Source organism: Carassius auratus, chromosome 2 (assembly GCF_003368295.1).
Source record: "Carassius auratus strain Wakin chromosome 2, ASM336829v1, whole genome shotgun sequence".
Lineage (NCBI taxonomy): Eukaryota > Metazoa > Chordata > Actinopteri > Cypriniformes > Cyprinidae > Carassius > Carassius auratus.
In genome coordinates, this window is record NC_039244.1 from 20,096,637 (window position 1) to 20,120,301 (window position 23,665).

The 23,665-nt window shown below is 38.2% G+C and overlaps 2 protein-coding genes across 3 annotated transcripts; both read left to right on the forward strand.

Moving 5' to 3' along the window:
- Window positions 1–577: 577 nt before the first annotated feature.
- On the forward strand, window positions 578–9,966 carry sall2 (spalt-like transcription factor 2). Of its 2 annotated transcripts, none has more exons than XM_026289590.1 (4): window positions 578–1,096; window positions 4,269–7,813; window positions 7,974–8,107; window positions 9,385–9,966. In XM_026289590.1, the coding sequence occupies exons 2-4, from the start codon at window positions 4,529–4,531 to the stop codon at window positions 9,389–9,391; spliced, it is 3,426 nt and encodes a 1,141-aa protein (XP_026145375.1). In that variant the 5' UTR covers window positions 578–1,096; window positions 4,269–4,528; the 3' UTR covers window positions 9,392–9,966. The 2 variants fall into 2 exon arrangements, with proteins under 2 accessions (XP_026145375.1, XP_026145370.1); XM_026289585.1 differs by lacking the exon at window positions 578–1,096 and adding an exon at window positions 2,039–2,454.
- A 2,040-nt stretch (window positions 9,967–12,006) lies between these two features.
- mmp14b (matrix metallopeptidase 14b (membrane-inserted)) lies at window positions 12,007–23,295 on the forward strand. Its single transcript, XM_026289601.1, has 10 exons — window positions 12,007–12,093; window positions 17,270–17,418; window positions 17,822–17,944; window positions 18,311–18,618; window positions 19,034–19,195; window positions 19,419–19,585; window positions 19,676–19,814; window positions 19,918–20,068; window positions 20,151–20,266; window positions 21,433–23,295. The coding sequence occupies exons 1-10, from the start codon at window positions 12,007–12,009 to the stop codon at window positions 21,897–21,899; spliced, it is 1,869 nt and encodes a 622-aa protein (XP_026145386.1). The 3' UTR covers window positions 21,900–23,295.
- Window positions 23,296–23,665: the final 370 nt, after the last annotated feature.

A 23,665-nucleotide genomic window follows, 5' to 3' on the forward strand; every position in this document is an offset into this window, starting at 1 on the left:
GGTTAAAAGCAGAGCACGATTACTTGGCTGTATTTCATGTCACTTTCACGTTCACTTTCACTTCTGGATTTTCATTCAATTTTATTCCTTTTTTAACCATGTAAAATATTACTACAAAACAATATGGATGTAATCTCTGAAAAGATTACTGAATCCTTTGTTCAGTTTTGTTTTATCCAAATTGGTTGAAACAAACATCCATTACATACAGTTTATCTTGTGACAAAATGCCTTGTATTCCATATGTACTTAGGACAACATTGTAGTTCAAAAAATAAACAACTTCTCAACAAGTAGGTACAGCAGAATTATTTTTTTATTTGATGAAGGAGGAAAAAGAAACATAATTAAGCAAGTTATGGCAGTAATAAAATGTTGGCAAAAGCAGTGTTTGTTAAACTTTTTTGTATGATTTAGTTTTACAATATAATACAAAAAAATAATATACTCTTACAGTAACTATAGCAATTAAATATTTACAACATCCTCATACAAATAGCATTTTTTTCTAGTGATTTACTAAAATATAAAAATAAAAAAGTCTAATTAGGCTACGTCATCTAAAAAGAAAACGAACCTTTATGTCACAAACCGAAAGCAAACGCAAAAGCCACTCTATTTGGCATGTTAAAACAACCGTGTCTCGTAACGGCTCGTTAATTACTCTGCAGAGACAGTGTCCGGATCGGACCGACAGACTCTCAGACAGACATCCGTCGATGCTGCAGCATTAATGTGCTCAACAAAGGCACAGGCCGGGGAGAGGGCCATTTTTACCTAATACAAAGGAAGCAGAGCCGCGAGGGAGGGAAGGACTATGGGAATGACAAGAATCGAAATATCACGAAATCTCAATGTGCAGTCAAACCAAACACTGAACAATGAGTGAGCAAAGTCACGACTACAACAGAATATAGTGTGTACTTAAGACAGTACAGCATATAAATAATTTAGATGTCGAACTGCCTGCTGTCAGAGCAGACTGCGCATCACGGTGGCAAAATGCCGGAACAGCAACGATGATATTACGACCAGACGCTGTACGACGTACAATATCCTCATTTTGAAAACACTCCTGAAAGATTATCGTCTACTGGTAAGTGTTTATATCATTTACAAGCCCTACACTTAAAATTTCAGTTACGTCAAAGTATTTCATATAGTCATAAGAAATATGAATCATAATCGGTTATGATCATAGAGCGCGCGCCGGAGGATGCAACAGGTCGCGCGTACAGTAGAGCTGTAGTTCCCTCGTGCATTTGGCTGACGTAATTATGACATTTGTACAAAAATTTTACGAAGCGTTTAATTGCGTTTATTGGACTGCTAGCTAAACCCTTTAATGTATTTTATCATGAATATCATTTTAATAAAAATGTTTTGTTCCCTGTTCATCTTACGTTATGATACAAATGGTATAATTACTGTATGTGCCATATCAAAGGATTGTGTGCATAACCAAAAACTGTGAAAGCCAAATGAATACAAAAATAAATAAATAAATAAAAAATAAAAGAGAAACATATGTACATGAAATATAGGCTATAGTTCTGTTAAGGACAAGGATGTATTATGGTTTGTTAAAATAAATACCATTATTTTTCAGATTAAGCTACTGAAACCTCATCTGAAAGCAGGACATATCTGAATTGCAGACAGTCAACATGTAGATTGTTTCAAATTCTATTATCAGACCTACATTTTATTTTTGTCATGATGCCACTGACATCAGATAATCTCAGGCCTTATTTAACTTCTAATGAAAGTTAATGTAGGCCTGTTGAATGAATGACTTTATTAAACAAATATTATAAATATAACTATGAATACATGTGCTCCCCTGAAAGATTCTTTGCAGTAAGCTATAAGAAATATATAAAAAAAATGTATGAAATGTCTATCAGTGTTTAAAAAATTGCACTGTATAATTGATCTCAGCCCTTCATGCTCTTACCTGGTTTCCAATTATTAAAAACTTAGTACTGAGACTTGAAAAAATGTTCAGGGGAACGCCTTAAAACTTGGGGGTGTAGGGGAAAGGAGGGGTATATGCATGAGTAGGTGGTGTTGTGCGTTATTTGAATGCAAATGCAGAGAGAACAAGCCGAGACTGTGTTTGAGAGAGAAACTGGGAAAAGGAGGTGGAGAGTTGTCTTTGGATTTTAGTTAGACACTGAATAGACACTTTTGAGACATTGCTTGCTCATGTATGCCCTTAGCATTTGGCCTTGTGGCTTTCTATATAAATGAAACATGGATTTATATTTGTTTTTCCGAACTGATGCAGTGAGATTTACTGTAATTTAGCTCAAAGAGAAAGATTTTCAATCTGTTTCAACCCATGGGCCAATTAGCCATTGACTTTCCCCTGCATCATGTCACGCCGGAAACAGAAAAGACCTCAGCACTTTTTCAGCCCCATCCTCAACACTTCATGGCTACTTCAACATGGTGAGAAATGTTTTACTGTTCAGTAAGATAGCTCCATTGTTTCTGTCAGTGAGCCACGTCATTTGAGATCATTTGCAGTGACTTCAGCAGATTCAAATGTTTCAAATATCTGATCTCATTTTAAGAAAAGAAAAATAAAAGAAGGTAAAAATAAAAGGAATTTCTGTTATATTTGGACATAGTTACATCCCAGCAGCTTCTGTCAAATGTCCAATTAGTACTTTTCATCTTCATCTTTTATCTTTCACCTAAGCTTGGAATTTAGACCGCCCATGGTATTAAATGTATGGTTATTGAGAATGATAAGAAAAAAGAAGAACAAATAGCGAAGCGTACATAAAGGGAACAGAGCTGTGTAATATACTAAACTGGATTTCGAAAAGGGGATTAGAAATTGTTGTGGAAAAAGGTGGAATACTTTGAAAAAGGAGGAGACACTTGAGTGCCTTAACGGGAATGCCATGAGACTTCATTGTCTCCGTAAGGCTTTGTGGTCGTGCAGTCAGGCATTAACTGCCAGGAAGTATGTGCATAAGAATGTGTTGATCTGTGACTTAAATTCTAGAGTTCTTGAAGTACAGGCAACACTTTATGCATCTTTTCATAGTATATGAGTTTGTATTCATGCTATTATGTCTTCTGTAAATCACATTAGTTTTTTTGGATATGGCTCTGATGCTGAAGGTCACTTATTTTAAGCAATCTCAACAGGTGACAACAGAAAGGCTCACTGACCTTTCAGGCTTCGCTAAGTTAGGACAGAAGATTTGTTTTAAATATACAAGATGTAATGGCATATATTTACTTACTAGTGGGTGGGTAGGTGAGTCGGTGAAGGGGTTTGGGAATTTTGTGGCGAGGTTCATTGTCCGTGTTCATTGTTGCTGTGGAAACAAAGTTGGCTGTTAGTGGTGCTAAAAGCATTGTAAGCTGCTTGAAGGATGGGATTTCAGAACATAGGAGAGAGAGAGAGAAAGAGAGAGAAACAGCAATGTACAAGGCTAAAAATGAGGTGGAAATTAAAAGTACACATTATGTTCTTCATACTTTATGAGATATGATAATAGAAACATATATTGATATTAAAAAAACGTTGCTGAAGGTTTATGATAATGGGGGTTCAAGTGGCACAGTAGGTGCAATTGATGGGAGCCTTGGCTAGAAGAGCAATACTACACTTAGGTTGGCCTTACAAATACAGTGTTTCTAACCAGGTCAGCCAGAGGTACCCTCTCCATATGCTATGTTTCCTTGGTGAAACTTGTGTAAGCAGTGAGTAAAAAAAATTGGAAAGCAATAAAGATAACAACCTAAAGAAAAATAAAAGTACTAAAGGTTCAAATTTGGTTTGTAAGGCTAAAGGCCTTTGGGTTTATCAGCTTTGCTAATCCAATGTCAACAATAATGTGGCAGACAGCAAACAAAATTAATTAAATTGCTAAACTAATTGTGTAATATAATCTATACAGTTACAACTAATTTAAATTACTCAATGTAATACATTAATTTGTATTAATTAATTAATTTAGAATGACTTAATAGTACACTAACAGTACTAGTGACAATTATTCTCATATATGTATTGTAGTGGCTACCTTTATCGGTCTAATCGGTATTAAAATAGCGGAAACATACCTATGCAACAATATCTGTTTAATAATCAAAGAATTTCCTGAACAGGTACAATTTTATATTCTTGCATTGTACTTGACATGCATTATAAACATTAGACTAGCAGTATCAGAAGTAAAATAATGTTTAATTATTTGCATGGCATAAATTGTTGCATAAATATTTTCTCTCACATCTCTTAGACGAGCAGTTGGCAGTGAAGTCCCTCACCTCTACTCTTGCAAAGAACTCTTCCTGCTCTTTCTCATACTCAACAACTCAAGGCGGCCAATCTTCCTTAAACCCAAGCCCACCAGTGGAGAGGCTCACAAAACCTTCTCTGACTCGAGCCAGCCATTGTGTCTATCATATCCCCAGCCAGCCGATACAATTTGCTTCAAACGTCACAGAGTCTCACCTTTTCCAAATTTCTGATATCCCATCCCGTTCTACTAATCGGTGTATGACTACCATTGCACCATCTATCCTCCACACTCATTTACCCATGGCTTCTCCAAAGTTAGGTGTGTCAGCAACCACAACCTCCTCTTCATCTTCATCTGCTGCTGCTTCTCTCTATGTGCCTCCACATCCTGGAAGCCCCAATTCTGTACCTCAGGGTCCCCCAAGTCCAATTACACCCTCTTCCAGCCCAAGCACGGTCCCTTCAGCCCCAGCATGTGCACCCGTCAGTATTGCTTTCATCTTGGAGGAGCTACGTGTGCTGCAGCAGAGGCAAATTCATCAGATGCAGATGACTGAAGAAATCTGTAGGCAAGTACTGAGATTGGGAGGAGAATCTTGTGAAGTGGATTCAAAACCATTTATACTACCATCTCTGCCACAGCTCTGTTTAAAAGGTTCTGATAACAACCTCAGATCCTCCAGACCAAAGTCATCACCTCCCCCTTCCTCTGTGGCTCCTCTTTTAGCCTGTTTCTCCTCCCTGCTACCCCCTCAGACCACCTCTAAGTCCTCCAAACATGTCCACCCTCTCTCGAATGTCTTACGACCCCATAAAGCACAGTATGATAGTGGGGTAGTTACTCCAGCAAGCTTCACCAGTCATACAAGTGCTTCCACATCTTCATCAATGTCTACACCTGCTGCCTCAAACTATCCACTCACACTTTCTCTTGGCCCTCCATCTCAAAAACCATTCACCATAGGAGCTAGTGGACACAGTGGTGTGACCTTCCCAAACCAATCAATGCCAGCAGCTGCTGTCCCTTCAGTCCCCTCACAGGATCCAAAACTCTCTGCTCAAGGAGGTACAGCTGTCTTATCGTCCGGGCGTATGCAGCATGCATGCCGATTTTGTCGGAAACTCTTCAGCAGTGATTCATCCCTCCAAATACACTTGCGTTCACACACAGGGGAGCGTCCTTACCAGTGTCCTGTATGTTTCAGTCGATTCACCACACGAGGGAACCTGAAAGTCCACTTCTTGCGGCATCGTGAGCAAAACCCTGAACTCTCTTTTTCATTGTTTCCCTGTTCACTTTTTGCATCTGTTACTGGAGGATCAATGGGAGGACCAGCGCAAACACAGACCTCCACCAATACAAATGCTACTCAGAGGCATCAAAAACAGCAAGAGGATGATATGTGTGGTGACAGTCCTGAGGGAACTACTGCCTCAACACGTGCTACAACCTCATCTCTTCCTCCTAGTATTGATTTGGCCCTGCTTACCACTGCACACTCTCTCATTCAGCTCAATCGTGCTGCTGCAGCTGCCGCTGCTGCAGCCTCTACATCCACTACCTCCTCAATCACATCCTCATCACCATCCACTCTGGCCTCCACACTTCTTTCAGCTCCTGCCTCATCCACCGCCTCCATTGCTGGGGTGTATAAAGGAGTGAAACGCTTTGATGAGAACACCCCACCAATACCTACTTTGCTCCCCCATTCTGCTTACTCACAGCTTGCCAATTTACCCAAAATCTTCTTCCCAGCATCTTCCAATCAGCACCATCCAGGCCATGGGTATCTCAGGCCAACAACTCCAGCTGGATCATTCCTGTCATCCCCACAACAACACATCGCATTCCCGTTCACAGCATCATCCCCTACCCCTTCCATCTCGACCCCAACCTCGGACACATCGAAGCTGCAGAAGCTGGTGGAGAAGTTGGAAAAAGAACCACAAGGTCAGTCAAAGTGGGTTTCATCCATTGGGGAGACTTCTACCAGTGGCCATAGTGTAGCAGGAGCATTAAGCTATAGCAGCAGTGGTTTAATGAGCACAAGCACATTCAGTACTAATGTGGTCACCTCACTTCCATCATCTACAATCCAAATACCATCATCCCTCTTCAGCAAGGAGTCACCCTACCTAGGACTTATGAATTCTGCTGGGACACTTGCCCCTAATCAGTGTAGTGTGTGTCTGCGGGTGCTTAGCTGCCCAAGAGCATTACGTTTGCACCAGGCTACACATTTAGGTGAGCGACCTTTCCCATGCAAGCTATGTGGTCGTTCCTTCTCAACTAAAGGAAGCCTTCGAGCACATCTTGCCACCCACCGTGCCCGCCCTCCAAACAGTCGTGCCCAGAATTCTTGCCCCTTATGCCAGCGGAAGTTCACCAATGCCCTTGTACTACAACATCATATCCGCATGCACTTAGGAGGACAGCTACCACCAGAGCACATGCCAGATACCTCAACAGAATGTGATATTTTGTCCCATTCTGAGTCTATTGAGCTCTCTGCTTCAGAAAACAGCCCTAGTGCTACAGATGTTCAGTTAATGGATGCTGATCTACAGACCGTTTCGGATTCTAGACATACTGAATCCCTTGCTGTCAGTACTGCTCCTACAGCATGTCCCATAACCTCTGGCCCACCGGCTTCACTTAGCTCAAATTTTGTACCACCTTTAGACCTAACCTCTGACCCATCCCTGAATCCATCCCCTCATTCACCTACAATATTCAGAGCTGATCCCCCTGAGCTCTCAATCAGTGTACCTTCTCCAGTGGAATCTGCAGCCTCCCTTTTCATTCCTTCCACCCAGTCAGCATCAGCAACAACTGGTCCTTCTACCACTGATGAACTATCTTTTGAAATTTCCAGCAACACTTCCTTCTTGGAAGATAAAAAGAGATCATGCTCCTCTGCTCTGAAGAAAGCAAGTCCACTAAGAGATGACTGTGAACATAGTGAAAATATATGTGACTCACCTATTCCTTGCTCTGGATCCAGATCAAATCTGGAGGATCTTCTTAGTATACAAGCACATAATGCATCCAGAGTTCCTCCACCACTAACAGAATCAACACCACCTTCTCTCCTCGCGCTGAGATCTGACAGTGCATCTTCTCATATAGTACACCTAGAGGAGCCTGACCAAAGCCTTCTCCAAACATCCAAATTAATCCCCCAAGAGTTCCCTAAGGAAGAAAATTCGGAAGATAAAATACATAAAACACCAAAGAATGGACAAAGAACAACTCCAGATTTGAGTATTAATGCAGATACGGTATCAGACACTGTAAATAAGACAAATGAGGATGAGACTGAGGATTGTGACACACGTGTGCAGAAGACCCTAACGGAAGCTCACTGTAGTTCAACTGCAAAGGATAAAGTGGATAAAGATATAACAGGAACTGAAATGGACAGAACAGAATCAACTGTATGCATATCACTGACTCCCAGTCTTCCACCTCCAATGCCAGAAAAAAAAATATACCACTGTTCTGAATGTGGAAAAGAGTATGCAAGTCGCAGTGGACTTAAGGTGATTGGCATTCTGAATTCATTAAGCTAAACAATTATTGTCATCCAGGGTGAATATACAGTTCAGCATATGATAGTTAGTCAAGAGGTTTTCATCCTTGTCTTGATACAATTTGAAAGTTTAATGATAATTAAATAACATCTCTTACTATAACTTCTAGGGACACATGAAGCACCATGGAGGAGTCGTCAAGGCACCCCGAGCTCCTGCAAAGACCAAGGGCCCAGAGAGAGTGCTGCATCATGAGCGGTCACAAACTCACCACCTTGCAACCTTCCTGCCACCGGGACATCAGTGAGTTTCTTGAACCAAGCCCTCAGCGAGCTCTCCATTAGACCTTGTTAAAAAACAAAGTGTTAAGATGAATTAAATAGCTGACAAATGGGATGGAACCTGAAGGCTATTTTGGACTAAGAGTTTTGACTGAAGAAAAAAAAACAACCCCACTCATGTGCACAGAGTAAACACATAGAGCATTATTTCTTGGTTTTGAAAATGTCCCTGATCTTTAACCCAGATCTTTTATGCTAAAATACCTGAATTGTGTATTTTAAAATATGTAATGATGTCTAAATATATCTTATATAACTTCTTTGAATATTATGTGATGTTCTTTTAGATGAATGTTGATTATTTGGTCTGTGTTAGGTAAGATGGATTTGTTTACTTTTCCAAAGTGAAGATCTTAAGGTAGCTAAGGATTTGAACAATTGCTCTGGGGGAGGAACAGACCAAAATTTATTAAGCCAATGATGACATAATTGATCACTTTCTCACTAAGAGTTATTTTATTGGTAAACCATTTCTCTATTCTTATACACAAAATATGCAGTTGTTTATCACAATCTATAAAGGATGGTAAAATTTGGAGGGAATGTGTTTCAAATTAAGAAATATAAAACACATCTTGTCGATACCTTGTTCCAGGGCAGCCATGCACAAATCATTGTTATCAACCTTTGGTCAAAAATTCAAGCTCAAGATATTTTACACACGTCATCAAATTGGCATTATGTAAATTCACATGAAATACTCTTGACTTGTACTAAATCTTCAGACTTTTACTTAACAGTTTATCAGTTGGGAAGCACCAAAACACCAAACTGTAAATATGACTTGTCAAACTGTGTCCATGTTTGTCCTGTCCAGCTGTATAGTATTAGACAATATACGGCTCTTAACATCAACTAGACTAAAGAGTCAGGTAAGATTGTTTAACAAACCTGTATGTCCGTGTAAGCTCTTGTTACTTTAATACTGTCAGTGTAGCTATTGAAAAAGGTAGAAATAAATCGAATGATTCTAAGATGAACCACTATCTAGCTTAAAAGGTAACCTTTCTATAATTCTTGGTAAAAATGTTTATTTCTTCGGTGATGTTTGTTCTTTGTCTGGATACTTTAACATGTATCTTCTATAGAAATGAATTGGGTGTATGAGTCTGACTGTGATATGTAGTTTCATGGTACAGCTAAAAGATAAAAAAGGAAATAAAAATCAGTTTATTCATGACAAAAAAAAACTAGAATATGGAGTTATTTTAATCATGCTCAATCTTTGCTGTTTTTTAGAGTATAAATCTCATCTACAGTGGTGTTATTCTTCCTTGGTGGTCTGAGGGAAACACAGATTTCTTCAAATACAGGCATCCCTAATCCATTCACTCCCTAACACAATCAAACTCCTCTGCACTGCTTCTGTGTGTGCCACATCAAGCGCGGTGAGGGAGAGACCGGAGGAAGTGTTGACAATCTGTCTGAGGACTGGCCTCTAATCTCTTGCACCATGACAACCATGCAGAGGCACATAAGGAAGACAGAAGGAAGCAGAGTGTAGTCTGTGTTTGTGTAGAGCAGTATGTGTATATGGTGTGATGTTCCAATTCTGTATGTATGGGTAATAAATTTGCATGAAAATAGTTTGCAGAATTACAATTACAAAATGCTGCATCTAAGATGGTCACGTGTGTAAGCTCACTAACAGGGTAGACTATTCGTAAACTTCACAAAGCTGTACTTCATGGCTGGGGTGACATTTGAAAACTGCTTGTATCCAAGGCCAATGCACCACTTCAACAAAATCTAGCATATTAAGTACAAAACCTTGAATCAGAGCAATGGAAAAATATTAATAAACCATCTTTGCCTTTGTTACATACTGAATGTCTTACTTTTGGAGAAATTCACAGATGTTCAGTACATCCATAGACAGATATAGCACATACAAAGAGTTTCAAACACCAAGATGTTCAAACGGACCTTATGTTGCATTCAAACATACCCTAACATCATTGAACCTTTCGATAGAAGTAGGTTTTCAATTCCATCTTCCCACCCAGCAACAAGGAAAGAAGCTCTACCAAAAATAAAAAAGGAAAGCTAATTATTAGTCTCTTTATATTAATATATTTTTCTCTTATATACTATACATACAATGACATAATCACAGCAGTAGGTGGCGCCGTTGAACCTTAGCGCTTATCCACCTTTTTCCTCAACGCGAAAGTAAGCATATGTGTGAGACTTCCGCTTCATTAGCCGCGGTAAATAACCGTAAATACAAGATTAGAAAAACCCATCAGTTTGAAAATACCCACAAGGTCATAAACGCCCACTTTTTCTCTGCAGAGACCTAAGTCTCCCCATTTTTACCTTACGTCAGGATAAAGCTGGATAGACTTTAAGACATAAAGGTGTGAATCATAAAATAATGGATTATGGGAGCCTGGATAAAAACACGTTTTAAAATGTAAACTATTTCAAATGGTCCCAAACTTTTACTTAACAATCAGCTGTTCTCCATCTAAAAAAAAAAAAAAAAAACGGAAGACATGTTGCTCTTATGTTTACTTTCGTTGTACTTGCACTGCCACTTTAATTTTTCTCCATGTAGCTCTATCTACGATGACATTTTAGACAGTTCTACCCCAGTAATCATAATATTACCTCAGGAGGACTTCTTATGAACACTATAACTCTTAACACTGATTAACTTTATTGTACCTGTTACTTCCACTTATGGGCATATAATACTCTGTCCATGTCTTTCTGTCTATGGGCACTGTAGTCACTCAAGAACCTCAGTGCTCTCCATGTACGTCTATGTCTTATGTTTTATTATTGTCGCTGTCTGTCTGAGCATCGTCACAAGCATTTCTATGCCCAGTTTTCCCCAGTGTTAACTATGCAAATGACAAATAATTGCCTCTTGACTTGACTTGAAACTAAAAATTTTGTAAATCAATAGGTAAATAAATAATAAGTAAACAGCTAAATAGAATATGCACTCACATATATAAATATATTATCATGGTGGGGGGGCTTTCCAATGACTTCCTTATGCAGAAATTTAATTTAATTTAAATTTATATACACCCATATTTAATTTTACGGCTGTCAAAATAACATAAACAGTTAAATTACATTAATTAAATTAATGTCCTGGCATCATGCGTATTTTCCCCTCCATTAAAACAGTTGAAATGAATCATTTTGTCATGCTTGTTTGCTTTAGCATTGTTTTGACCAGTCATAAGTCATAGCCTATGGTAAACACAAAACGACTGTCAAGTAAAACCATGAATTAAAATGGCAAAAGCTAGTTAGAGGGAAGAACTGAGGCAGATGAAGTATTTTCTCAGCCCACGAGGTCGAGCCAAGCAAAGCAGAACAAGGTCGTCAGCAAGGCCGTTAAGTTCGAGCAGTTGAAGAGCGGGATGGGCTTATGTTGAGGAAGGAGGGCTTTTTCTTCCTACCGATTTTTTTTCCACGTCTGCAAGCCCGGAGAAAGGGGCTGCAGTACATATGAACTCGAAGATTTGAACCAACTAACGCAATGAAATAGAAACAAGACAAAGAGAAATTTCGCACGGAATGTTAATCTTTCATACTGCGTTCTGTCGATGCAACATTATCAGCGATTAGTAACTTTACATAACAAAGTATGATTTTATGACTATAGAGTATCAGTCACTGCGATGCAATAGTAATCTATAGCAGTAATTGTTTACATTTTGATCAACTTCAACATTCTCCCTTTCTCCTGGAGAAGTCAAATTACTCGATTATTTTCTACCACAAAAGAAGTGATAGGCGTAATTTTTAAAGCGTGGTTATGTTTTGACAGTTGCGAAAGCAGCCAAACTTTATTAAGATTGACTAACGTATTTTCAAAAAGGACTCATCGACAGAAGAATGATTTGGAGACGGTTAACGGAGCTGTTGCTCCTAATATTTGTGTGCGCGCACAGATCGTCCTCAAAACAAGACACGAAACCTGAGGTGAGTATAACATTAGTGCATTTTTCTCGAGACACTGATATGTATTACGTTAGTGATAACGCATCCAGATTTATTGATGTAGCAGATGTTTTATGTTGTGAATATTTTTTATTTTTTTGTGTAAATGTCTGTACATGCTGTATATATGTATATTAGGGTCCTTAATTTAAAGTCTTGGTAGTGTGAATCTCTCAATACCTGTCAATAACATGTGGAAAAATGTAAAAAATATATTATATTTGGAATAAAGAAAATTAAGCCTTTTTGCATTACCATTAAACAAATTTTTATTTACAATTTTCATTTTAGTAGTACAGAAAATCTCATTCACATTATGGATTTTTACATCTCTGTAAATAATCATCATAAAAATATGACAGTAATTATAGAATCTTATAAGAATCATTCTTTAAAAATAAAAGGAATTAACCAATAAAATGAAATCGAAACATCCAGACATTTCAGGAGGCAATATGCTTAAATGTAATGAAAATAATGACACAAATCAACTTAAAGGTCCTAAAATATGCTTCATTTTAATTTTTTATTAAAAAAAAAATATACTGTGCCATGTTTTCAAGAGATTTTTCTAACTATGCATATAGAATGTACACATCTAATTATGTCACACTAATTTCCAAAAATAACTTTAAAAAGTTGAGTGAAATCCAGAAAGGATTATACTATGGATCTTATTACCATCATGAGCTTCTGAAATCAAATCTTTATATAGCAAACTCTTTACCAGCTGGCAGCCAGCAGCATTATTCAGTCACAGATGTTTAGCTTTAAGAATCTCTGATATTTCTGCCCAGTGATCAAAGAACAAATTAAGAAAACAGGAGAGGAGTGGAGGATTCTGAATTAAGGTCAAGTGAGAGACCGCAGAGATTGAAAGATGCTGAGGATGCAAAAAAGAAAAAAACGACCAATTACCACAAGAAAACAGGAAGAAAAGTCATGTCTGTAATGTTGTGGTCAGAGGGTGGATGGATATGCTGAGGATGAGTTTGGGGGGAAAAGGTTGTTATGCTCCTATAAGCTGCGGGATGTAATAGATGACATCTGTCCTTAGTTATGGTCAAAAAAGAGAGGAGGGGTTCTTTTCTTCCTCTCTTTCTCCATTTTGTCTAACAGGAAGTCATCACAATCCTGGAGGAAGTTCTCCTAATTTCCTTAAGGATATCCTTATGCAAACTCATGCACACCTGTGGTTTTGAACAATATTACTGTCAATATCCACTTCCCTTTTTTTGGTGAAACCAACCATGACATGCTATTTGTGATAGACTTTTTGAATAAATCACCCGAAGAGTGCCACTACATTTATGAAGAACTTCTAGGGAGTTGTACATCATAGTGCTTTATTGGGATGTGCAGTTGGCCACATGTAGCCAGTCACAAAACTTTTTTTAGGACAGGACCAGAGGAAATGGTCAGGGGATTTTCTGTACGGCATTGACCACATGGCTTTAGGACAGATGAGAGATGATGATGCCAACAGTTAGTGATGTCAAGTCAAAGCGTATGGAAGGAAGTGGGATGTGGAAGGGGGTGGCAAGTTACAGAAAAGAGACACAAAGAAACATTTAGTTGATCTTTTCAGACAGGAAATGTGGTGGGGTGTGAATGATGTAAGTCTGCCCTAAAGAATAGAAGTTATTGTAGGATGAAAAGTGATGTCATTTTCAGAAGCAAGAGAACAACAGAAAAATGAGCTCAAACTACAAATTGTCCAGTTCCTGTGTCACTTAAGGCAAAACAACCCACAGTTCTTTGCAGTAAGTCTGAAACGCATGGGAAGTCCCGACATCCTATTTAATAGTAATGTTCTCATTGTGCACTTTCCATTTGAAAATATAATTTTTCATCAAACAGCCAAGTGCCTCAAGTGGTAAAATCTGACCCACTGATCTATAAAACACATGGAAAGATGAGTATAAATAGTAACTTCAGACTTTTTCCACAGAGCATCCAACCATTCTTTAAAAATAAATAAAACATAAAATAATTGAAAATTAAATAATGACATTGGAATACATTCTTCCTTAAAAAAAACACTTATCAACAGAATAGAATTTATTCCCAATTTAAATGAAAAACAAGGAATTTAGGGACTTCAGTGCATTAATTTGCAGAGTAAATTTAGTTTTCGTGATTGATAAACTTCAGCGGTAACTTGTTGTTTTGTAAACTCCTATGGAGCTTGTGTTGATGGTACAGTGTTGATAGCCAGCTGTTGAGGTTCATTAGCGTAACCTGAGCAGTTGAACTGCATTTTTATGATTTGGCTTCACCACACGCTCACCCAGATTCTGTGTTATTCTATTGGCCCAGAGCAAATGGAAGTTGTGACTCATTTTCCCTTAAAATTGCATGTCTTTTTTCTCAAGTCTCTCTGATTTTAATGTGCATATGCGCTCAAACACAAAATGGTGTCTGTTGCTCCTTTATGTATCAAAAAAGATAGGGAAAAAGTCTTGCACACTGTCATACCTTGCAAAAAATTAAATGCCTGAAGTCATGACTTGGTTTTCCATTGCTTTGAATGTGATCTATACATCTATCCGTGAGAGGTGTTAATTTTTTTTTCCTTTATATTAAAACTTAGAAATTGTCATTGAAATAGCTTTGGGTGGCTATGAGATCACCTGATTAATTATTTCAAATAATAAAAATTACAAACACTTGACTCTTAGTATAACGACATAATCAGAGATTGGTCATCTTGTGTTGTGACTTTGCACCACCACTTTAGCAGACCACAGAAGTGAAGGATGGCACAGCCAGTATTTCATATGAATCATACGTGACCAAATTGTTTTTATAACCTTGGGGAATAATGAGTTAACTTTTATGTGAAAATTTAAGGACATCTGTTTTTGTGGAGAAGAGTTCCTCTATGAGGAAGACAGAAATTACTGGCAAAAAGAGGTAGACACTGCGGGGGGTGGTGTTTGAATTTTAATTTTAAAGTTGTTTTTGAGAGATGGCAAGTAATGTTGCACAACAGCAAAGACATCAGTCATGATGTTTGTCCTTTTTCAGTTCACTGCATGTTATTAATCCTGCAGAATGGAGGTATGGTGTCTCTTACCAGAATGTGATTTCAATTTGATCTGATTTCAGTCGCTGGACTGCTTAGGGGACACGTTCATCACAATCTCAGCCACTTCTTTCCCTCATATGGATATTACACACTGAACCTTTGTTTATGCTGTGAAAGACTGAGATTGAGTCACAGACTCACAATGTCTGATTATAGAAAGGAATGGAAAGAAACTTTGTGGAAGTTAAGAAATTTCACAATACCATAGATGAGAAGAGACACTCAAACAAAAAGAAAAACAGAGGAATAAAAATAGAAAAATAGAGGAATAAAAGTACAAGAAAACAGCAAGTTCTTAAAAAATGACATCAACTTGGAAAACATGTTTTGAAGCATCTGACCGTGTGGACGTAATCACATCTGCTGCCAAAGCACACAATCAGAAACACATTCAGCCAGAGAGCACCAATACAAACATAAAACATGCTGATCATGCTGAGATACTTCTTTCTGGTCACTTTTTACTCACAAAGACAGCACTAGCTATAACAGCCAAATCATTTTCTCTGTATGAGCTACGGCTGAATGAGGGTGTTCTGACACCCTGCAGGGTGTGTTTCTACATTGTTGCCCTTCATTCCTGCAGTAGCATGAGAGAGAGAGAGAGAGAGAGAGAGAGTGGTGGAGGAGAAAGAGAAAGAGGGATTACAGGATAAAGGCTCTGTTTCTGTGGTTTCAATGGCATTAACCAGAGAACTGGGAAACAGTAAATTACTGAGTGACAGTTTAATTTTAACTGGAGACAGCATTTGTCTCCCTGAGGGAGTCACAGACAGGTAACATTTCACCTTTCATTATCTCATCTATCATCCTATATTGCTACAAACAAAAATGCATTTGTGTCACCACTGACTCAGTTTCAAGATAAAGAGACTGCTTTTATCTAAAAGGAAAGCAAGGCCATAAATCAATCTAGACACACACTTGATATATTCATTTGTTTAGAAGTATTTCTTTAAGTGCATTTTGAGTTCAAGTGCCATTACAGTGTTTATAAGTGATTTGTGACATGAATTGTGAAAAGCAACCCTGCCTGATCCCTTGGGTTTGTGAGTTACACTCCTACTAACATTAAATGAAGTTCTTGTTTTGTCAAATGTATTCCAGCCGATTCCATTCTCAATCAGTATTTTGCCTGCTTTTCTAGTAAAAACTATTGTATAACCATACTTAAAAAATAAGATAAAGTATACTTGAGAAGCAAAATTGCAAAAAACAAGAATTAAAATATATCTTGAATATACTTTATATTTTCTTTCCTTGTTTTTTCTTCATTTCAATGATGAATCTAGTGAACATTTGTGGGGTGTAAAACAATTCCAATGGGGTAAAAAAAAAATATTTACACAACCATTAAAAAGTTTGGGGGTCAGTAATGTTTTTCTTTTTAAATGTTTTTGAAAGGAGTATCTTATGCTCATCCAAGGCTAAATTTATTTGATAAAAAATATAATAAAAACAATAATATTGTGAAATACTGTTACAAATTAATTTTTATTTATTTTTTTAACGTTATTTTTTTTGCTGTGCTGATAAAACTGAATTTTCAGCAGCCAATGATCTTTCAGAAATAATTTGAATATGCTGATTTGGTTCTCATTAAAAAAATATTATGTTTAGTGTTGAAAACAGGTGTGCTGCTTTATATTGTGGTTGCCTTATTTTAATTTTTTGTTGTTGTGATTTAAAAATAATTACTGTCACTTTTGATAAATTAATCGCTGTTAAAATGATTTCTTTAAAAAATAGTCATTGTTAATGTATTAGTTTAAAATAAGTTTGTTTATTTTTTGCTCAAGTATAACCATTATTAAAAAGACAAAATAAGGATTATTTTTCCTTTTATTTTCTTCTTTGCAAATACCTAAAAAAAAAAATCTGATAAAAGTTTAATGATGAGTTTAATGATGCATTCAGTGAACAGAACTAATATCTTCATGACAATATGACCTCATGCACCTCAATTTAAAAACAGAAAAAAAATTATATCACAGCTAAAAAAAATTAACAAAACAAGGTATCTTTCCAATAATAAATACCTTTGTCTCTTTCTCTCTCGCTTTCTAGGCATGGCTGCAGCAATACGGTTACTTGCCACCTGGTGATCTCCGCACACATACGGCCCGCTCTCCTCACTCCGTCTCCTCTGCCATTGCTGCCATGCAGAGATTCTACGGCCTGACAGTCACCGGCAACCTGGATCCTGGTACTCTAGAGTAAGTCAGCTGCCCACGTAATTGAAACAGCAGAGGGTTACTGTGTAGTGTAATTAGTGTTTCCATGTCCAGTTAATAACAACAATTGGGTCTAGATGATACCATTTTCTCTCCATGGAATCAGCCTTGCATTTTTTGAACACCTGTGGCTAGTTTAGGAGATTCAAGTGCTTATAGATATCTCTGTGGAATTATTTTGGGCCATTAGTTATATGGTTGTTAGTCATGGAAGGAGAAAATGGAAAACTAGATCATTGTGTCAGCAATCCTCCACTGGTGTGCAATGAGCCACGCAAGATGAAGAATATATGAGGACAGAAATTAATGGCCATCCTGTCCAAAATCACTGAAATTAAATCTGTTGTGCGGTGGATGATCTAACGTATTGGACGGTGCTTTCCAGGGCAATGAAGAAGCCCCGCTGTGGCGTCCCAGACAAGTTCGGAGCCGAACTGAAAAGCAACCTGAGAAAGAAGCGCTATGCAATCCAGGGACTCAAATGGGACAAAAATGAGATTACATTCTGGTAAGAGACAACCTTAACTCCATCCTCTGCTAGATCAATAAAAGAGGAGTGCATGTTAAACTGTAATCATTTTAGGCACAAAACTCCCATTCAAGCCATTACCGATTAATTGAGGTTTGCTGTCATAAACATTTAGATATGGCTGTGGCTATGCTTTAGTAAATACGCACCACACTTATGGAAAAGTCATCTTTGGCCGACTATACGATTCTGCATCGCTGCAGCCAAGGCCAAAATTCCTGTGGGACTTTTCTGTAATGTAAATCACTTTCTCTCCCCCTTTCCTCCATATATTCCTTTTTTTTTCCTATGTCCTACTTTCCTCTGATTGCCTCTCCAATTCCCCCGTTTCTTATCTCTTCTCAGCATACAGAACTACACACCAAAAGTTGGGGAATACGAGACGTTTGAGGCGATCAGAAAAGCCTTCAAAGTGTGGGAAAGCGTTACTCCTTTGAGATTCCGAGAGATCCCTTACAACGACATCAGAGATAAGGTTGAAAACTTTGCTGACATCATGCTCTTCTTCGCTGATGGTTTCCATGGCGACCCCAGTCCGTTTGATGGCGAGGGAGGCTTTTTGGCTCATGCTTACTTCCCAGGCAATGGCATAGGAGGAGACACACACTTCGATGCAGCAGAGCCTTGGACCATCGGCAACCGTGACCTTTTGGGTGAGGAATGCAAACACCAGAAGTTAGCAGAAATACTCGAGATCTCCCGAGGATCTCACTTCTTGTTTAGATATGACTAAGTGAGTTTAGATCAACTCAAACATGTTTGGTTTGAATTAATACTTAAGTCCATGCAAATGTTGTTTGTGCACACTTTAATTGCATTGGGTAGAATCAGCCTTGCATTTCCATGTAAATGTTTGGAACATCTCTATCCAAGAAGCTGGTCTTTGACATTTCCCTGCTCTGAACTGAATGCCCTAAAAACTGAATAATAGCTCTCAGCAGTCATTCTGTGCTGTCTATTCTTAGCATCTCAAAATAGTTGTTTTTAATGTGTACTGCACAATTACACAGCATGCTACTTAGCCAAATCGTACCTGTACTGACACAGTTATCTCGTTCTTTCATTCAGGTAATGATGTGTTCCTGGTGGCTGTGCATGAATTGGGTCACGCCCTGGGAATGGAACATTCGAATGACCCCTCGGCCATCATGGCTCCCTTCTACCAGTGGATGGACACTGACAACTTTGAGCTTCCTGAAGATGACCGTAGAGGCATTCAGCAGCTTTATGGTAAAACAATCAACATCATCACAACTTGAACTGCTAACCACACCATAGTTCAAGGCAGGGTTATCATTAACTAAGACTAAAATTATATGTTTACAATATATTTATTAAATCACTTTCACTATAATATTTAATCTTGTAATCAGACCATTTATCTGGCACAAAAGAAAGCATTAGCATATGCTTATTCATTTGGATAAAAGTATGACAAAAATGAATTGTTCAGGACCAAACACCGGAGGCCGTCCGCGACCACCTGTCACCCCACGGACCCCCCACCACACTCCATATCCCACACCATACAGGCCCGGAGGACCTAGTTTTGGTCCTGACATCTGCGAAGGCCATTTTGACACCATCGCCATTTTCAGAGGAGAGATGTTTGTGTTCAAGGTACGGATGGAATATGTGTTTATGCAGTAGGTTGGAGTTGGATATCATGCAGTATGTGTGTTCATCACAGTTCCTGTCCCTGTGTTTTAGGATAAGTGGTTCTGGCGTGTTCGTAATAATCAGGTTATGGAAAATTACCCCATGCCAATTGGACATTTCTGGAGAGGTCTGCCTACACATCTGAATGCTGCCTACGAAAGAGAAGATGGGAAATTTGTCTTCTTTAAAGGTACTAGTCCTCTTCTATCGCATGATTTCAATGGAAAAAAGATGGTTTTGACTGGCCTGATACTGCTCCAGGAGTAAAAGCATTTTTCATCTCTTTCCTGCAGGGGATAGGCTTTGGGTGTTCACTGAATCGAACTTGGAGTCAGGTTACCCCAAGACTCTGAGAGAAATGGGCAGTGGTCTTCCAAAGGACAAACTAGATGCAGCCCTCCTGTACACCCCTACTGGTTACACCTACTATTTCAGAGGAAACAAGTCAGTAGCTTTGATATTCCATAATACAAGGCATGAGAACAAACAGAACTTAGATCTGAAACTATTTATTATCTTCAATCAGATATTATCGTTACAATGAAGACACGCAGTCAGTGGATCCAGACTACCCCAAACCTATGAATAAATGGCAAGGCGTTCCAGACAACATAAAGGCTGCATTCATGAGTCGAGATCAAAGTGAGTCTTTCACTGCCATTTGCTTTTTTAATCAACCTCCAGTCTTTCATAATAATAACCCTTCTTTATTCTGACAAGGTTGTTCTTTGTCCATTCTAGACCTTATTATACGGTCAGTCATGTGACACATGCACACAGAATTATGCAGTAAAACAAGAAAACACCTATTCACAACCTCTTACTATGTGTCAACACATTTCCAGTTATTCTATGCATTTGTCTGTTCATTCTGAAAGAGTCTACAGGTCTGTTAACTCAAATGTTCTGATGGAAATCAATTCACAATTTCAAGAAAAAGCTGTTCTTTTGAACTATCTATTCATCAAATAATCCTGAAAAATATCACTTTCACTTTATCCACAATAAGAAATGTTGAGCACCAAAATCAGCATATTTAAGTAATGTCTACTGCAATTCAGCTTTGCCTGTGATGAATAAATAACATTTTAAAATATAATAAAATATTTTTATTTTTATTTTACAGTATTTCTGTTTTTATTATTATTTTGATCAAATAAATCCCCCCTTGATGATGTTAATACAATAAACACACACACACGTGTATATATATGTATAAGTTTGTGGAGCGGGCCGTCGCCATCTTGGCAGTGCGTCACTCCGGGGCAATTGAAAATGGGCAAAAAGGCGGGAGCTGGTTGCTGAAGCCACGCCCACCCAGCGCGACGATGGTGACCACAGTGGCAATCCACCTGTCACTCTAATGGCCACGCCCTTTATTATGCAGAACTTTAAGGCTTAATATAATATAAACGGATGAGTGATAAAAAATTCACCCCCCCTCACAGTTGTCATGAAGGGGAAAATTAGCTATATAGACCAAAATAATTTTTTGCACCAGGTTGTAAACATGTTTTTTTTCTGCTGTAAAGTTGGGCATTTTAACATGGGGAGTCTATTTGGATTATAGAGCATTTATCATTTGTCACGTTATACTTGGTTAGAACACAAATCTGGCCGGTGTAATTTCCTGACCCCCATTCCCTCACTTATAACAATAATGTCCTGCCTCCCTCTAATACAAGACATACATAAAAAAAAAAAAAAAAAGAAAAATTTACTAATTAAAACAATGTCAGGATGTAGGCTTTGAGCTAAAGATTGCTACCTTTGTATAGTCCTGACCTTTCCTCTCTTAAATCTTACAGGTTATACCTACTTCTACAAAGCCAATAAGTACTGGAAGTTTAACAACCAGTTATTAAGAGTGGAACCTGGATACCCCAAGTCTGCACTTAAGGATTGGATGGGCTGTCCTAACGAGGACTCCAATACAGGTGGTGGTGGTGGGGGAGGAAGTGACCGTGACCGTGAACGTGAGCGCGAAAGAGAACGTGAGCGAGAACGTGAAAGGGAGCGCGAACGGGAGCGTGAACGTGACCGCACACGCGAGGAAGACAAGACTGAGGACGAAGGCAAAAAGGAGGAGACAGAGGTGATCATAATCGAGGTTGAAGACGCACCCAGCAGCGGGGGAGGAGCGGCTGCTGTCGTGGTGCCACTCATGTTGCTGGTGTGCGTGATCCTTACGCTCGGAGCACTTCTCTTCTTCCGCAGATACGGCACACCGAGACGTTTGCTCTACTGCCAACGCTCCCTACTGGACAAGGTTTAAATGTTTGAGAAGAGATAATGGAAGAAAGGGAAGGGGAGGAGAGGAGAGGAGAGAAGAGAATTGAGCATATGCAAGGATTTACTAGCAAAGCAAAACCAAAATGAGAAAAGCAAGTTAAAAATGGTTTTGGTCAAAAAGGGACCCTTTGTTGTTTACTTTAGAAATGATGCCACTCAGACAAATCTCTGCATTTTTATATTTTGTAATTAGTGGTTTTGAACGTTTTGCTTTCACACCAGTGCCGAGCTCTTCCCGCACGCTGTACAAAGGCATACGGTACTTGTTTTTCCCCTGTCACTTTTACTTCATCTCTCCCCTCTTCTCTCAATATCTTTTTCTCTTCTTTCCCTTCTGGTGTAGCCAATGACGCCAGCTCTTTGCTGTTTGTTTAGCCTTTCGTAAATGTCATTTTAAAGTTGTGATTGCTGTTGTATGTCTAATTGTGAACTCTAACCCTCGAAAACAGCGCGTGTCTCAATCAGAAGACTTTGTACTTCTCTCAGGTTGCGGCCAATGCTCATCACATTTCCAGCAGCCTCATGCAACCTCAATAACAAAACCATACTACCATGGTTATTGAATGTTACAGGGTCCACATTGATGAAAAACCTAAAAAAAATACAAATTCTTAAACCTCTGTGAAAAAAATAAAAACGAATTAAAATAGATTAACATTTTTCTAGCTCTACTTTAATTTAAAACAGTCAGGAATTGCTTTTTATGAGTGTAATTTCTGTTATTTTTGAAATCCTTTAAGGATGCATGAACTAGGTAAGTCGGTAAGAAGGTGCCATAGTACCCTGGCATTCTCTCTAGTACTATATAAATACCTAAGTGCATGAATATAGTAATCATTACATACCATGGTATAACCATTGCTGAACCATGGGACCACCACTACTTCTGTAGTGCTCCCATATGCACAAAGTTACCAGATATCATGAAAGATTATTTGCATTGGCTTATGAAAGGTAATTCTTTTCACTAAACCAGCACAGGGTTCTGCTCCCACCCCATGCAACTCCCAACTCAGGTTAAGAAACCAAAGTCATGTGCCATTCCAAAGATAATTGATACTTATCCCACTAACAATGCCTGCAAAGCTGTGCTGTCTGTCTGTGTCCTCCAGTAGTATGGCTTTATATTGTACTGTATTTTAAATAACTATTATTGATAATGATGATGTCATTATCATCATGATTATTACTATTGTTATTGTTCTCAATGTCAAGAATGTGTTTTTTGATTTTAACAACTGTCATTAAAAATGTCCTGCTGGACAGGCAATAATGTATGTCTAATGAAGTGGCCTTAATTTAGGGGAAAGTGAATGGGTGGGTTTGTATTTTTGAACTGAAATAAATGTTTTAAATATATAAATGATATTTTCACTGCTTGTGTTTGAAATTATTGAAAACTTGTGGTGCTTTTAAAAAAAATGGGAATCTAAAGTTTGAATTAAAAAAACAACAACAACAATAATAGTAATATTTAAATGATGATGATCATCATCTAGAAATAGATTGTGCTTGTTTCAAACCTTTTTTTATGTTTAAGTCAAAAATAAAACATTTGGTAAGTTTTCTTTGCAGTTTCTTTTTTTTGATGTCTGACGAACATTATAAAACTGCCAGGTAAAGTTCATCCAAAAATGAAAATTCTGTCATTATTTACTCACCCTCGTGTCGTTCCAAACCTGTATGACATACTTTCTTTCGTGAAATTTTATTTATTTTATTTTTTTTAATGGATGACAAAAGGCACTA